General features: G+C 46.3%; 2 protein-coding genes across 2 annotated transcripts; both read left to right on the top strand.

Moving 5' to 3' along the window:
- The first annotated feature begins 3,926 nt into the window (after window positions 1-3,926).
- Window positions 3,927-4,899, top strand: LOC108028328 (uncharacterized). Its single transcript, XM_017100073.3, has one exon. It carries the CDS (start codon window positions 3,970-3,972, stop codon window positions 4,684-4,686), a length of 717 nt encoding a protein of 238 aa, XP_016955562.1. The 5' UTR covers window positions 3,927-3,969; the 3' UTR covers window positions 4,687-4,899.
- Window positions 4,900-11,412: 6,513 nt separating this feature from the next.
- On the top strand, window positions 11,413-14,703 carry LOC108031353 (insulinoma-associated protein 1b). Its single transcript, XM_017104624.3, has one exon. It carries the CDS (start codon window positions 11,680-11,682, stop codon window positions 13,093-13,095), a length of 1,416 nt encoding a protein of 471 aa, XP_016960113.1. The 5' UTR covers window positions 11,413-11,679; the 3' UTR covers window positions 13,096-14,703.
- The last annotated feature ends 3,281 nt before the right edge of the window (window positions 14,704-17,984 follow it).

The following is a 17,984-nucleotide window of genomic DNA, read 5'->3' as shown; positions in this document are numbered from 1 at the left end:
AGCACAATTTATCAAAGGGACGCGTGCCCTCTTTCCACGGGGGGATTAGTGGACAGAATCGAGGGAATCGAGAACCGGAAAATCGAGTGAAACGTGCCAAACACGTGAAAAATACCTGGGGATCATTGCATTGTTATTTATGAGCAACGAAATGAGCTCGAAGGGGAGTTAAAACCGGACTGACGGCACGCGAGTGAATTTTTTGGATAAGGATAAACGAGTTTCGGTGTTTTTGGCAAGGCAGCTGGTACGCCAGTCTGCCTGTGTGTAGTTATCTGAGCCAGGGGTGGTGGTCGTGTTCCAAAGGCCTTTGGAACGTGCCCAACCCAGTTTCGGCATCACAAATTTCGAACCCCAGTTGCGCCTGCGCTGAGGCATTGTTTCCCCTAACAGTTCTCGTGGAGGGAGCTTTCTCTATGTAGCTCCTATACCTAAATTTCCCTATCTACACGTATTTAGATATATGCTAATGCAGCGGCACACGTGTCCTGGTTAGCGGGCCGTAAAAGGGGGCTCCCTACAGATTTCTGGGTGGTGACTCTATCAGTGATTGCGATAAAGGTTCGGCTGCGGCAGCTGCTGACTTTTCCAGCTAAACAGGATGCGGAGGGCGGGGAAGTCATTGGACCTTTGCACAGAGTTTGTTTAGAATTTGCATTTGATTTTAGATTTCTTTGACTGTTTAGCTTTGAAAACATAATTATAGGGTGGGGTGTGCATTTGTTGATAGTCCTGGCACACCACTTTAGCCATTTAGTAGTATAACTTATTAATGATTGCAGCTTCAAAAAATTTTTAGAAGGCCACTCTACTAAAACCACTCTATTAAAATAGGTTTGCTCCTTTATGATACCCTATCCCATTGGTATTATTTCGAAGGTGCTTTATAACAATCTTTTCCACACTTTTTTAGGAAAAGCTTTGTTCCTTTATTCATAGTTTAACCCATTATTATTATTTCACAAATCCCTAACAACCGTCTGTATTGACACCTTGAGTCATTTGCGAGCACTAACCCCGTGAACAATGCCCAGTAAGCTGTGGTTTCGGCTGACTTCTTCGCGGAACTCCTTGGCAACCACCACACACCTTTTCCTTAAACCAGGAGTGACTCCGTTACCTTCATTAACCCCTCGAGGTGAAGCCATTACCTACCCAAATGGTCCCTCAACACCTATTTCTTGTGAGTAACTCTCGTCCTGCCCCTCTAATTAGCTGAATTCCTCAGCTCCGACTTGAGTCAAATGTGCCACGCCCTCAGAAATACCCACACACCGATAGGGAGAAACTGAGAATCAGACAGAGGAACTGAGACAAAGAGGGGACTGGGACTTCCCTCGGCGACCGAAAGTCTGGGACGGAACAGTTTACACATTTCAACAATGTCTTATAATCAATTTAATGGCTTCTCCTCAAGGGAAGCCCGAGACAGACCGAGAAAAGGTAAACAAGGGGAGAAAGGACGGGGAAAAGGAAGAGGTCCTGGCAGGGGGCGTTTCAATTTGTAGCCTAAAGTGAAACCTACAATTGGCACTTGGCTGGCAAAAGGGATTGCCCCTTTTATGGGCTCGTTCTGGTTTGTCGTCCTCCTTTTCCTCTCCTCCGCATCTCAATTAAGCGAGGGAATGAATGAGCGAAAGGACCCTAAAAGGACAAGCCCCGAAGGAGGCGCCTCCGATAAGAACGCTGAGCCCGAGTCCTTAAGGCTCGTTCCCCAGGTCCTTTCTGAAAGGAATAAATGCCGGCACACAGGGGTAAAGTGTGGACTGCAGAGACGTCTCCGGGGGTAATAATAATTTCAGTGGTGACTCAACAATGTCTTGAACGTGTTGCTTGCTCCTTCCGGCCGAGGAATGCTTCTTATAAGAAAAACACGATGAGCAACCCCTAAGAATTATCCACTGACTTCTCGCCCTTTTTCGGCTTTGACGCGTGCCAAAAAGGGGAGGGGTCTGGAGGCAAGGGAATAAGCCCAAGACATACCTGTAGCTAAAGCACCTCCAGTCGCAGGACTCTGACTCATTGGCATGTCATGGGCGGAAGTGCCCACTCTGGCATTTTTCACTACATGCATGCACATGTAAAAAATATTGAAATTTATAGAAAACTAAAAGGACACGTGCAGGACTTGCATGCAAAAGAGGAAGTGGCAGCGAAGCGTTAAATTGAAGCCTGCCAAATCAATTAAAAACGAAATATTTTCTTCGTCCTGTCGGCAGCCGCAATTTGTTTTAACACGCTTTCCATGGCAACACCGGCTTTTCCGCTTTTCCGCTCTTCCACTCTTCCCTTTTCCCGCTGGCAGCATCAGGATTTGCAGCTGCAGCTGCCGCCAATCGAACATACAAGATAGATACTGTGAGTCCAGCAAAACTTTTGCGCAAATACCTTTACACATGATTTATCAAGCACTGCAAGGGGTTTGTGTGGTATTTATTTTTTGCAGCTGCCAGCCCAACCCCCCTCACAATTCCGATAACCAAACATGCGATCGCCCCTGGCCGACGAAATACTCATGCTCGCCCGAGCTAAAACCAACCCCCTAACCGAAATCACCCCGAAATCTCCCTAGCAGCCCAGTTCCTTTGTTTTTTGGGGTGGCTTTGCCCTGCATCTCGCCGGATTCTCGGGTTCCGCAGACTCTCTAAAAAGTTCCGATAATTTCCAAATTATACAGCAAATCTGTCGGAGTTTCCTGCTCGATTGGAACTCGCTTCTTTGTTTCTTTTTTCGGGCGGCGAAGAGGAGGTGTGCCCGGCCTGTTCTAATTGCGCGCATGCAACATTCCTGCAGGACTCTCCTCGAGTGGAACTAATGTCGCTGGACCGGATGTGCGATCGGGTGAAGGTAACTAACTAACTAATTACCCACACATCTGTCCATTTACATGCCCGACTGTTTACTTCCTCCCAAAATCCAAAGGACTGCACTTGACCGAAGGGAGTCCTCAATACGTTGCCTTGGAGATCTCAGCCGGAGATTGCCAATGCCATTTGGCTTTGATGTAGTGTTCATCGGACGGTGGGACATCATTTTTCCCTTTGTTATACCCTTTTCAATCAGAAATGATTCAGACTGAATAGCGTTATTCAATAGAAGACAAAAATGTATGTGATTTATTATGATTTCAACCCCAGAAATGGCCTCAAGGCCTTTTATATTTACTCTTTATGTTTTATTGATATCACTTGATATCCTTATATTCACTTTTATATATATACTCACTTTTGTTTTTACAATTGTAGAACCATTCTAAAGTTTCCTGCTTTTATCTTCAATGTCACTTTCTTGATTATTCATCTGTCGGATGTGCTCCATAAAAACTTTTCCACTTGACCGAATTTTGCCAGGTGAGACTTATGCGATTTATTGACTGTGAAGTCGTCTCCCTTGAATAGTTAGAATACCTTGTTTGATATTATTGTCTTACCCCACTTATCTCAAGTACGTGAACTGTCACATTTAAATCTCTTTTGATAGCTAACTAAGTATTTCGGAGATATGAATGAAATTTTGTTCTTAGTCTATGTTATTGAAGTAAAAAAGATAAGATTTTGCAGAATACTTTTAAAATAAATAAATATGCTTTATTTCTAACCATCTCATCATTATTTTGGACTAAAATTTGCCTGTCTAAATTTGTTTTCGACTGAAATCAGCTTCTCTAAGCACTTTCACCGACATTTCAGACCAAAATAAAGCAGTGATGGTACTAAAGGCCTTCTGCTTAGCAATCCCAAATGACTAAGGGTTGTAAATAGACTCCCTTTATCTTGTCAGATTCACCCGTTTCCCACCTGTGTGGACCACGTCAGATATTGTAAAGCAAACTGTCTCCGATAAGAGTGTCCACTGTGGAGCTAAGCGGCAAACAGAAAGTCAGATAACAGAGATCGCTCTTCGCTATAAAAGTGAAGAGTGGATTGGCTATTCCACTAGTTCTATACCACTTCTGGAACACAGATCAGGATGCGGTTCGTCGGTTGTGCCTTCTTGGCTTTCGCTTGCCTGGCGGCCTTCCCCAGTGCCACGCCCGTTCTCTTGGCTCCTATCCGATATGTAAATGGAACCCAGGCTGCCCAGAGCAACTTTGCCCTGGAGCTGAGGGGAGTAATTCGTCAGATACCCAAGGACCAGATCGAGAAACTGGTGCAGACCTACCTCCTCAATGATATCGAGTTCCAGGGTCTGATCAGGGCAATCAACTCCCTGCCGGCCTACAGATTCTACCGGCAGTTGGCCAACCAGCCCGAGGTGCGGCAGCTGCAGCAGTGGGTCACCCAACAGCTGATCCTGGCCGGCGGCTCCCCCAAGATATTCGACTACCTGGAACTGGAGATCAAGATCTTCAACAAGTACCCCTACTGGTCGCAGATTGTGAATGGCATCCGCGGCTTCCAGTCGGAGCTCGTGCAGATCTACCCGGTGCAACTCATTCGCAGTCTCCTGGAGCCCAGTGCCAGCCAAACCAGTCCTCTGCTGTCCGAACTCTGGCGTCGTCTGGTGGCCTTGCGTCCGGTTTACGAAAGGGTCTTGGCCACTCCCCCCGGCAAGGTCATCACTGCTGAGCTCCAGCGACTGGGCGTGGATGTGGGTGGTGTGGACGCCCTGATTCGGTACCAATTCGGCTGGAGCAACGTCACGGTGAGCAACTCCTATCCCAACTACGATTACTACCTGTACTAGAGATGTATTTCGGAAGTGGATAAGGCAAATGGACCTAGTTTTATCACCATTCAAGTATTACCAAAGGAATTCCCAGTAAACATAAGTTTAATCAAATTCTGTTTAATAAGCGTGGCTGTTCTGGTTTTATAAATATTTTAACTTACACATACCTAACTGTTTCGTGATTTATTTTGACTTTTGAAAATAAGTAAAATTATGGCATTATTATAATATTATTTTATTCCATTAATCATTTTGGTACAGAACTTTCACATGCCCTGCGAGCACCCCAATTGTTCTGTCGTAAGCAACTATAAATCAATCAGGAGGACCATTTTCACTTGAATGGCGTATTCAAGACCTGGGAAATACCACCAAATCAGAGCCGCAGCAGGGCTTTAAGACGGGGTTCCTCTGCTCTGCGAACCGGCGGAGAAATCTCGCCCTCCCCCAGGCAATAACAATAAATATCCGCACTGGCTGCTCAAAGGTCGAGCCAAATGCACGGCACCCTCGCAGGCCAAGGTACGCGTATCCATGGCAATGCCATGATTAAGTAACAGATGAGCCATGTGTCCTGCAATGTGTCCTGGGCCTCGGTGTCCTGCGCCTGTTCGTGGGTCGCACATGCGATTTAATTGAAACAAACCAAACAGGAAGCGTTTGCAGGGGAGCGGAGGCGGGGGCGGTGGCGGTGGCAGGGGTCCTGCGAATGGGGTGCTTTTGTAATGAAGTTCCCATTTCGCTCGGCTACTCATTAAAAGTGGAACTGGCATTGGCTTGGGCTCAGGATTGGGAGTGGGTTCGTGCTCGGGTTCGGCATGGGATTGCGCCTGCGAGTGCAGCGGAAACTAGTTAATGTGAGGCCATTGTCAAAAGCAGAAGCGCAAGTCGTGCAATTTTCACACAGCAGCAGAGGGACACTGAGAGAAAAGATTGGCAGCAGTGGGAAATAAATGTTGGCATACGAAGGGTGAATTAGTTGATAGAAGAAAACCCAAACATCATACATAAATAAATGCAAATATTTATAAGTTCGTACTACATGTGATCCATTTTAGTTTTTGAAGATACATTTTTCAAGTATAACATTTGAATTGTTTTATAATTCTTTTCCGTGCAGCGTCAGCTTGAAGGGGAATCCTGCACAGGATCTTGCCAGGCTTAGGCATAAAACGCCAAGGGAGAATGCCACCCCACCCCTCCTCGCTTTTTTCCTTCGTCCTTTTGCGGTGAACGCGTCCAATTGGAATTTTATATGCATAGTCTGATAAGTGAGCCAAGGGGTAAAAATGAAATATTTTATATTTCGCCGCCGCCGTAAGCCTAAACCCTCCCTAGACATTCATGCACTGTGACTGACATGCGGATATGCGAGCGGAGAAGCCCTCCTTCCAATCTGGCTGCATTTTGCCACCCCTAAGGGCGCAGCGTTTTAAAAAACCCTATTCCAAATCAGCAACAGCCTCAGACCTAAGCGGTTTCGAAATCGCGCCACGCTTGAGCTCTGCTTTATGGCGTTTACAGTGAAGAGTGGATATGTGGATCGCCCTACGCTTCCCTTTCAAGAAGAAATTATTCTTAATTTGTTTTTCTTATTAATAGATATTATTCTCGAATTGAAATTTTAGAGTATTGAGCTGGTTGAGTTACCCCTACCTGTAATAACCAGTCACTTTTAAAGAAGAAAATTTCCCAATTTGTTAAGAATAAATTATTCTTGAATCAGAGATTTTGAACAGAGACTTTGCTTCAATTTCAAAATGAAATCGATTCCGAGACTGTGAAATAAATATTTCTGTTTGTATTTTAAGCCAAAATAAGATCCTATCGGAATAGTACACATAAAGTGATACTCTTTCCTTCGTTCCCCTTAGCCAGAGTTCACTGTGTGCCCCTGCCAACCTTTTCATAGTGGTGCTGCTATGTGGCGCGTGTGTTGTTTTGGTGTTTGAAAATGCACCTGGCTAAATTTTCGGCTTCGATTGCCAGCACTTTGACTTTTGGGGAGGGAACTAGGAACTCGTAGCTGGGTTCTGGATTGCGGCCCGTGGTGGTTGCATTGTGATTTCCTCGCCGCACATGCCGCCGTATCTGCAGTACCCTATGCAGATATGTGTGTGTGCACCGGACCAATTCGCAGTTTACAATCCTTGGCACAGGACATTAGCGGCAGCGGCAAATGAACGTTGGTCGCCGGTCGCGTGCCCCGAGCACTTCGACACCCGACAGAATTGTGAATTGTGATTGTTTTCCTTGGCCCCCTCCCCTGGCTTGGAAATTCCCATTTTTCCATCTCACTCGCGCTGTGGGTTTCTGTGTCCTGCGGCGCAAATTTATTGTGTGTACTTATATTTATGCATGCTGCAGAACTGGAGGAACACGAATTCGACCATAATTATGCCAGACTTTGCCGGGGTTAGCCACTCGCTATTTATCGGGGAGTTTTGTTTACTGCGAGTGGGATTTGCTGGCAAATTCCTTAAGCCCAGTGGATTGTCTAGTTCTTAGCCACACACATGCTGCAATTGACCCATTAGAATTTCAATTTGAGATGCAGCCGAGTCGAGTTAACATGGCACCCCGTCATCACTCATCTAAAATGCAATTACAAATATTCACACCCCTAAAAAAGTCGAGGCATCATTTGCAATTGCATATGATTATGACGGCTAAAAATTAAAATTGTTTTTATTTAAATTTGTGCATGACGCACCACCGGAGGACTATTATTATAATTATGGCATTACTCTCCTTAGGGGGGAGTTCTCTGTTATCCTTTTGCAGAATTATTGAGGGAATTCTTTATCCTTTTATTCGAAGTTCAGCTTATTTTCCTATCCAGTTCTTCTACAGTTCGAACTACCCGCCCTTTTCAATAATGATAAGCCGGCCCGAATACCCCAAGCTCACTGGGATATTTATTTATTAAGCCACACATGCTGTGATTGGCTTATTGGCAGCTGAATCTCCCGGAGATCTGGCGAATTTGGAGCTTTCCACTTTTAATACCCAATGCAGAAATGCAAATTGGTAGCAGATTTCTCGATTCCCCTGCCCTGGGAGACCACACGAAATGCAATTAAAAACCTTCTCGCCCTGGAAACCAAATCAGCAGAAATTGCATGAAATTATGAAAGCGAAAAATTTAATTACAGCTCAGTGGCGGGCGAAGGGATCGACAGGAGCGAGCACATACTGCAGGGCGCAGCCTGAACCCCAAAAAGGCAGCCTCATCTCCACAATGGGCAACATGTGCTACAAGTGGAGTGGATCCTTGAGGAGCTGCCCAAGCAAAAGTGCACGCGGCTTGCGGCTCGAAAGCTGAAAAGCCTTTCGAGACACACACAGCCCGATGAAAACGAGAATGGAAATGAAAATGCATTATGCCGCATAAACGATGCATTTTCGAACATTAATTATTGCCAAGGAGCCGCCGAAGGGAGAAAGGAGCCCGCCCAAAGGACATGCAGACAGGCCGTGCTCTTGAAATTACCATAAAAAGATGCACTTAAGGGTTAGCAATGGAACCAACAACAAACAACAAACAAAATGCGTACCGCCCTGGGGGGCTTATGTGGGTGATTTGCGGGGGATGGTGTAAAAAGTATCTCCCCAGGTTGTCCTGGGTGTTTGTCGAGTGCAAATTTGTGCCAAGAACGCCTTGAAGCGCAGAAATCAGAGCAGTCGATGCAGATTGCGAAAGCTACACGCTGAGAAATGCAAAGTCCTTGAAGGGGTGGAAGACAAATCGATTCGATAATATCTACTACAATATCCATTCTTAATATTTTATTACTGGGTGTATATTTATGTCAGTATATAATGAGATTTGATCATATTTTTAGCAAGAAACAATTTATAATTTGACTAAACAAGTGAACAAAGGCCAAAATATGGACTGTGATATCGCATATCTCAATTTGTACCAAAAAAGAGTAGTATTTTGTCCAGAAAAGGTCTTATAAATTGTTGAAATATGGAATGTCATACATCGTTAAACTCGTAGAAAAATTCTCCATCGATTGGCGTTCAGAACTAAAAAACTTAATTTTTTGAAAATTTTTGAAAAAAATGTGATGCTACCCCTTGCAAAAAAGGAAAAATTGACCAAATTTTATTTTTCTTAAATCAATCCAAAAAAGAGCTATCTCGTTAGCTCAGATTGTTAGCTGACTAAAACAGTAATTTGTTTAGCTGTGGCACACTAATTACCAATATTACGATCAAAAACCTCAGATAAATATACCTCTTTTTGCCATATTTCCCACAATCTAATTTTACACAAAATTACAGTGGTATTTTGGCTGAAACATTTCAGCCAGTTGTCCATATGTGGAATGCCATACATCGTTGAAATCGTAATAAAATTCCCAATCTATTGGCATTTAAACCTAAAAAAATTAATTTTTATCCATTTTTGCAAAAAAACTCATGTAACCCCTTTTTAAAATAAAAAAATTGGAGTAATACTGACTTTTTTTAAGTTTGGCCAAGAGCGATGTGGATCGTTTGCCTGGGTTGTTAGCTCATCAAAAAAGTAACTCTTTTAGCTGTGGGACTCTCTTTAATTAAGTTATTATCTCTTTAATTAAGGAAGGTTTGCCCTGTTGATATCTAAAGACTAATAAAATAATCAAAAGAGCAGAGATCATAGTAATAATACTAATAAGAAATAATAAAAGTGCACTCCGCACTGATGGATGATGATAAGCGTGGCGAAACCTCTAACCAACACGCACTAATCCGTTTCAATAGGCTTGTCTCAGATTAATCAACCTTCGTTTCTTTTGATGGCTTGATTCCCGTTTCCGTTTCTCTCACTTTATCGAATCGCAAATAAGGCGGCATTTGTGAGTGACAGGGATAAGTTGGCGAGGAATCGCAGGCCGGAGGGAGGACTCTGCCACCGGCAGGGTTGGAATTCGCAGCATCCGTGTATCTGCGTTGCTCTCAGGATTTCAGGGCTTTCAGGACCTCGGGACGGCAGGATGGCAGGACAATGCTCGCGTGGCTGGCGCACTTCTGAGACTTTTGTTGCCTTCTCCGATTCATTCGATCCGAAGTTTGTGGCTCGTGGATGTGGATTTGGCCTCGGATGCGTGCGCTATTTTAATGCTGAGCTGCATGGCAAACATCTATTCCCCAGCCGAAAGGCCACCCTGCTGCGACAGGATCGCTTTGGGAATACTCTCTGCACTTTCAACTGTGCACTGGGAAAAATGAAATATTTAAAATGATTGTTGGTATTTTGTAGTGTTTTTGTGAACATAACAGCAGTTTTTATTTCATAAAATTATAAAAGAAACTTACATTTTAGAAGCATAAATGGATAAATAGTATATATTTTATATCATATTCTATCTAGTATTTACTCTCAGTGCTCGCTGACTGTCAGCCCGTTTGGGGTGGCAATCGTTGCCATGCACGTGCCTACCGTAATACAAGAACAACAACAATGGCGGCGTGTTCAACATAATATGCCATATTTCCAGGAGCGAGAGTCCTGCGAGTCCTGCGCCGAAAGCCCTCGACGGGAATCGAAAGTGCATTCCTTTCATGGCAGCCACTGTCGGCTGGGTCGGCTTCGCATTTCGATTACATTAATGCACAGCACTCGCCGGGATACTTGCACACAGACGCAAGGACTCGTGGATACATGGATACAAGGATACAAGCGATTGTGCGCCGTGTTTCGCGGTGGTGAAGTTCGAAGTTCGAACCCAAGTTGTGTCTGCCACTACCCAGTCTGTTGGTTTGTTGGTCTGCCAGTCTGCTAGTCTGCTACCTACCCCACCAAAAGCAAACTTGACGAGCTTAGTCGTCTGAGGCTGATAAATGCAGTGCCGCGAAGTACACAGCGAGAACTAAGTAGGGCGATTAAGAATTAAGAAAGGTGGAATTAAGAATTTTGAGTTTCATTAAGAAATAACTAAGAAACGCTGGTGTCTGTGATAAACAATTCAACATACTTTTTTGATATAAAATTTTGCATTCCTAAAAATACCTTTAAATGGTCTAGGTTTTAGCCACAGATTGGCACTGTTGTACCTACAACATAATGGATCGAATACCTCCTAGCGGGTTCCAACTTGTTACATTGTTTACTCAACCATCTTGCATCCCCTCGCCAACAGCTGGTTTGCACCAAATGGCCACAAAGAAACCATTCACCTCTTGAGGAGGTATCCTGCCTCCGATCCCGAGCCATTGAGGACTCTTCCCCGCTGACCCTATGGTTACACGCTCAATTAACGACTTCATGGCTGTCAGCTGTTTGGCCAAAAGCAAGGACAATGAGCAGCTCCGGTTTCCGCAGAATACTGTATTTTTGGCAAGGAAGGTGCTGTTCTTGCTGATCTTGGTGCGTGGCAATCTGGGGATCCCCAAGTCACAGAGCAGCTGTCGCACATTGATTTTTCTCCGAGTGCATTGTCCTGGCTGCAAACGTCGGGGTGTGTGTGTGCGTAGGACTTTCACTCGTGCGACTGTGTGTGCGCTTGGCTTGGAAAAAGGGTGACTAATGTGTGTGTGATTGCTAACAAAAGATTCCGGCTTTTGCGGCTCTGCCGGCGTCGAAAAAGGACAACGACTTCGGAAAAGGGGGTTGAAACTGAATTTCCAGGACGCCGGCGGCACAAACAATGATTTCGAGTTTCGTTTTCGGTTGGGTTTCGGTCTCGTTTTCGCTTTCCTTTGGCCCGTGGCCCGTGGCCTGTGGCACACATAAATAGCCGCCCCGGAGGCCACCGAACCTCATTCGCAGCACAAACGTCGAGCCGACTGGAGGTCTTCGCTAAAGAGTCCCAGTCCGCAAGGATCAGCGTTATCAGTTTGTTGTTAAGTTTGCTTAGTTCCCGTTCGTTCTGCTACGTTCTGCTACGTTTTCGTTTTGTCCCCTTCGAGTTCAAGTTTTAAGTTTGCCAATAGAACCCAGTCGAAAGCCCGTTGAAACCCCGTTGAAACCCCGTTGAAACCCCGTTGACACCCCATTGACGCCCCATCGATGCCATGGCCCAGTTGCAGCAGACAGCCACCGAGAAGCTCAGCCATCCGCACAGCATCGGCATCCAGCTGCAGCACAAGGGGATGCCCCACGGACTGGGGCTCCTGACCACGGTGGCCTCGCTGCCCCCCAAGTACCGCAGTCGCTACCTGAACCTGAAAACCAGGTGCGAAATACCGCTGGACCTAACGCTGAAGCTGCCCTCGCCGCTGCCCCACGGCGATGTGCCCATGGCGGCCACATTTGCCGAGGTGTACAGCGAAAATGCCACAGGGGGTGATCCCGCAGAGGTGGAGGCTCCAGTTCCAGTGCCAGTGCCAGTGCCAGTGCCCCAGGCGGAGGAGAAACCCCCCACGCCGCCACAAAGTCCGGCAGGTAAGCGGAAAATGAGCCGAGAGAGCTGTGATGGCGAAGAGCCCCTGGAACACCCGGCCAAAGTCCACAAAAAGGAGGAGCCTCCCGTCGAAACCGTAGAAGCCACCCCGGCGAAGCCCATCAAAGCTGCGGACTCGGCGCCCAGGACCAGCAAGGCCACCAGCTCCTCGGGCAAACCCTCCCGCAACAAGGCCACCCGCAAGCTGAAGTTCGACGAGGAGACCAGCTCCCCGGTCTCGGGCACCATTATCCGACCCCTGGAGGACATCACCGATGGCTCCATGCAGTACAGCAACGGCGACATAGACCCGAAGTACAACATAGTCGAGATCACGGAGGAGACCAAGGCGGAGCTGGCGGCCATCAAGAACGTGATAGGGGACTACGTGTGCCGCCTGTGCAAGATAAAGTTCGAGGACGCCTTCGGACTGGCCCGGCACAGGTGCGCCTGCATCGTGCTGCTGGAGTACAGGTGCCCCGAGTGCGGCAAGCAGTTCAATTGTCCCGCCAACCTGGCCTCCCACCGGAGGTGGCACAAGCCCAGGAAGGAGGCGGCCAAGAAGGAGAACCGCAACACCATCAATCAGGTGGAGCGGCAGCCGGAGGTGGCGCAGAATCCAGTGGAGGAGCTGGCCTTCGACTGCCATGAGTGCGGCAAGAAGTTCAAGAGGGCGGCCTACCTGAGGAAGCACCAGCTGACGCACCAGAAGAAGGAGAAGCCGGTGGAGAAGCAGGTTCAGGTGAAGGCCACAGCCACCATTACGGGCAGCTTCCACTTCAACCAGGCGGGATCGTCCACCTCCTCTTCCGCCAGCAGCTCCCACTCAGACGAGGGCGTCTACGTGGTGGGGGCCGCCTCCAGGAGCAACTACGACTACGACAACGACTACCTCTCGGACTCCAGCTCCTCCGCCTCCTCCGCGGGCTATGGCCGCCTGCAAATCGTGGAGCATGGCCTCACGGAGGAGGAGTCCATTGCCGCCGCGGCTCTGACCAATCTGAGGAACTGCGCCTCCGTCATCCAGCACACCACCATGGCCCACTGAAAAGTCGAGTGAGATTAAGTTTAAACCTTACAGTTAATGTTTAACGTTAAGTTTAGTCACTACAGCAGTTGAGGCCCTTCAACTCTATGCAGCTGAATCAGACCAAAGAACTAGTTGTATCCAAAGGAAGTCTCAGTTTCCTCTTCGTACTCTTAGTTAGCTTAGTTTAGTTCTTAAACCGATTTAGTTTCGTTCGCAAAATGAGTTCATTCTAGTCAGGCTCTAATTTGTATCCGTACTTCGGTCAGCATTCCAAATACCCCTTAGTTCTAGTCAGTGAAACCAAAGAAACTTGGCACTAGTCAGCTTCAATACGATCTCGATTACTAGTCCTTAGTTTAAGCTAGTTTAGGAACTTTTGGGAGTGCAATGAATTAAGGAAAGCCAAAGAAGTCATTTCTAACACCTAGTCATTCATCTAGTCATTTATCATCTCAAATACCAAGGACTCTCTTATAACACTCTTTCAAAATCATCCGCTACTAACTACTCTACTGCAACTCCATTACCCCTATATCATCTTTCATATACCATTCATCACGCCTTTCTATCCTCCTCTTTCCTGTTTTCCAATCATTTCATACCTTCCCATCTTCACACTCTCCAAACTCCATTTTTCATGAATCATTCCGTTCTCATCCTATATTCAGTTCCACCTTATCGCATATCATCTTCCTGCTAAATTTCAACCCTTTCCCACTTTCCCCACCCAACATTCTTTCGTGTCATTCTAGTCGTAGGTTCTTGCATTCCTTCTAGTCACTTTAGGCAAGTAATTTCTATAAGTCAGCTTCATTTCGGTCTTACTAAGTTTGTACAAACGTATATAAATCATATATCATTCTTCAATTTCGGATACAGCTTTAGTCATATTCAGGTTCAATACCGAAACCAAAATTCAGGCAAAATTGTGCAGTAATAGTTTTTAAGTTCGAGCCCCAACAAACCAAAAAGCAAACCAAATCCTAGTTTAAACGAAAATCCAGACCCAGTGTTTTGGTGAACCAAGTCGAGTGTGAGCTCTAGTCATTTTAGCCACCTAAGAAACCGGGGGAACCCCTCAGTTCCCAGTAAAGTCTAGTTTAGTTAGTCGTAGAAACGGACAACGGACCAGCGTCTCACTACCAGTCAAAGTATTGAACAGTACAACCTAGCTATAAGGCCCCAGGCTTCGTAATCCGGCGGTTGTGTACTTAAAGCAATAAGATATAGCAATCCCCGAACCGGGACAATATCACAGCGCTATTGTTCCTTAGCATCTGTACGTGTAAGTTGGTTGTAACCGCAGAGTACAACGAAAAGGGAAACTTTCGCTCAATCTAGGAACTAACTATCTGTAAGCTATATCATATACGGAACCATATCGGTTGAGATCTTGTGATACTACATACTAAGCTTAAAGTTTACAAGAGAATCGTTGTGCTCGAGTGTGCATTCACAATAAGCTAAGAGAGAACAGATTTTTGTACGAAATATTTTTATACGTCATATACACAGCAAATATTTTTATACAACAAATTGTACATTTTAAGGAGTACACGTAATATTTTTATACAAAACGAAACCTTTTGAAAACCCACAAAAATTGTAAAGTATGAAAACTCTTGAATAAAAACGAAAAACTGAAAATGGAAACTTCTTGTTCCTTGGGTTTTCGGGGGAAACAAACCCCCGGTGATTGTTTTGTAGTTGCGGCGAGGTGCCCATGTATCATCCATGCGGGGGTTGCAAGTCCTGCAAGTCCTGTAAGTGGCAAACAATAATGATGAGCGCTTCTTGGGTGATTCCTCATAATCATGCTGCCAAATAGCGCTGCAGTTCGGTAATGAAATGCCATTAAGGACCATTGACATGGTCCATCGATCCGCGGGACCGACTAAAACAAATACCAAAACACACACTTGGAGAGGCGGAAGTGGAAGTGGACTTTCGGAACCGGACAGATGCATTTGGGCACCAGTGGCTGGTGGGAGGGCGAGGAAACTTGATGATGATGGGGGTGGAATCCCAGGGTGTTTTCCAAGCTCGAGCCCAGTCTCCTGGACCAGAGTGAAACCCTAAACGGGGCAAACTAATGATGCCCTGCCCTCGGCGGAAGCGCGTAAAAAATGCTTAATCAAATACAAATGCATGACAGCACGGAAAAGAGGCGAGCAGGATATGCCGGGATGTGCGGGGATATTCCTGGGATGCGAGGGTGCAGCAGGATAAACAAAAATCGAAGGGTGCGGGGGTGGCCGTTGCGTGCGCGGTGTGAATCAATTTAAAGCGTCAAAAGAGCCGTATAGCATTTAAGGAGATGCGAGTCCTTCCCTCGCACAGCCCAGAATTGTGTAAAATCATGCCGCAAAACTACCCCCTTGCGATGGAGGTTTTAAGGGAGTGCTGCAGCAGCCCGTAAGTCAGCAACATCTGGGTCCAAAACACAGAGCAAACAAAAAACATAAAAACCAATGAAATGATCTCGAAAACCGATACGGGGCCAAGTTGCAGTTGGCACCTTGGCACGGGGCATTCCGGCACAGTGGTGCCCGCATAAGGTGGCCGCCCGTCCAACAAGTTTCCGTTTCTGCGGGTCGCTGGCAGCTGCCTGAGGGATCTCAATACCTTCGAGATCCTTCGGTTATTATCCTGCTGCTCTGCTAATTTGCACCTTGAGAGGCTGCTCGAAAGTCCGTTCGAGAGCACCTTATGCAGGCCCTTTGTTCGCCATGAGGCCATGTGTTCTAATGCCACTCCTCCGAGGAGTTGACAGATTGATGAGCCCGATTGGCAGATTTGAAGTGCCGGCCACTCGAGTAATCCATTTGATTACCATCATCATCGGCAGCCCTCTATGAATTGCCCGCCCAAGGGGTTATTCAACATGCAAAATGCGATTATCGAGGTAGTCGTTACATTTCAAGATTCTGCAAATGATATGCGCGGAAGGCAGAACATGCTGGGTAATTATTCCAGATCCTATAAATTGGATTGTAACACTTCACATTTTTAAAGCATCAACCTTCAACCTTTTAATTTCCATACCACAGAAATTCGTGTTTTCCTTTCTTCAAACATTTTGAACTTATATTATATTACCTATCGACATATTGGCGAAGTCGGATTTGTGATAGGAGAACGCAATATATTTAAAAAATTAAAAGTGCGTATAAAGCCCAGCAAGCTTTCGAAAGCGCCCGCATGCAACCCTGCGGTTTCGCAGGTCCTGGCAGCTGTCGGAATGCAACCCTGCGCCAAGTGGGCAGCCCCAACAAATAACGGTTATCGGGACATTCTCTCCGGCGGAGAGACGCCTACGTAGAGAAGGACGGCGAGTCCTGCGAGGAAACTCAGCCGGAATCGCACACCTGACATTCATGTTGTGGCCATTCTGGCAGTCAGACGTGTGGATCGCATTCCGGAAAAGCCAGAGCCGAGAACCCGAGAGCCCCAGTGCAAAGTGGAGGAAAAGTCTCCCACAGATTCTCCGTCCGTGAACGGTTTACAGTTGCGGTTTACGGTCCGCGATTACGGGGTTTTTCCGCCATACAGTGAGTGAGATTTTCGAGTCGAGACGTGCTGCTAGATTGCTGGGAAAGTGGGAAAGCCACGCAGAGAAAAGAAAACCTTTCGTTCGAAGTCCCAGCATGTGCTATGGCCCCAGGGGGTGGTGACTGGGTGGGTGGGTGTTTCTGGATGGGGATGTCCTGCCATTCGAGAGCAGCTCGACTTATTGATTGAGCTTTCCCCGCTCTCTCTCGCGCTCGGAAAAATACTGGTACTTTCTTTTGGGGAGCGCGAAAAGCTTTTGTCCGTTTTCCCGCTGCCACTGCTGCTTGCCTTGGGTGAATTTTTCAGCAATTTTCATTTTCAGTTTTTCTCCCGACTGTTTTAGGGCGGTTCCGCAAGCAGCAGCGAATCCTGCGATTTAAGTGTGCTCCACTCGAACGCGTATGAAAATTCCGCTTTTGCTCATGAAGAGATATTAGTAACGTTACCCAAAATTGAAATACAATTAAATAGGCAAGCAAAACTCAAACATTTTGCCGCAAAAACACGGAAAATGAAAGTAGAAAGGCAGGCAGGATAATGGATATGAAAACAGTATGACAAAAAGTGTTGTTATTGTTTGAGTGTGTGGCCTGCTGTGTGCGTGAGGCTCCTTTGTGCTTGTAAAATTCAATAAATGCGAAGGATTGCAATTGCCAAATGGCGAATTACTACAAAATGCGCACATACACAGCGAAGTTTGTCAGAACACAAAATTTGGCCAGTGTGTGCGCGTAGTTTTGATTTTCTCTGCGGGCTCTGTGGCTTACTCTTTGGGTTTTCACTGTATAGGTTCGTCTGTGGCTGTGTGCGGCTGTGTGTGTGGCTCTCTTGTATCTGTGTGAATGTCCTTCGCTGCTTACGTACGCAGACTGAGTGACTCGATTGAGGCGGCTGCCTGAATGGCTGGCAGGTCCTGTGCTCCTTTTCCTTTTTCCTTTGTGGAAATGAATGCGTATTCAATGAGCAATGAAATCCGTGACACATTCGCGCCTTCGCTCTCTCTCTCCTCGCCCCCGTGCATTTCCGTTGCCACGTCCCTCACCATTTTCATTTTCATTTTCCATTTAATTTATTTTTTATTACCGAAAAGGCCCGCCTTTGTTCTTGGCCCAATATCCGTTTTGAATAAAAGCCACATTAACACCCATAACCTTCGACATTCGTCTGTCTCTCGGTCTTAAATGCTCACTCAGCCAGAGAGAACTTGCCACATGTGCCGCCCCTGTATCCTTCGAGTGTCCTGCCCGCCTTGAGAATTCCTCGGCAAATTCCCGTGCTAATTTCAGCTCGAAAGTTAACCCACTAATTGGCTGGCAGTGTTCGCGTGAGTGGGTCGCCATAATATCAATAAATGC

Source organism: Drosophila biarmipes, chromosome 3L, assembly GCF_025231255.1.
Source record: "Drosophila biarmipes strain raj3 chromosome 3L, RU_DBia_V1.1, whole genome shotgun sequence".
Lineage (NCBI taxonomy): Eukaryota > Metazoa > Arthropoda > Insecta > Diptera > Drosophilidae > Drosophila > Drosophila biarmipes.
This window is presented reverse-complemented; position numbering and strand designations above follow the sequence as displayed.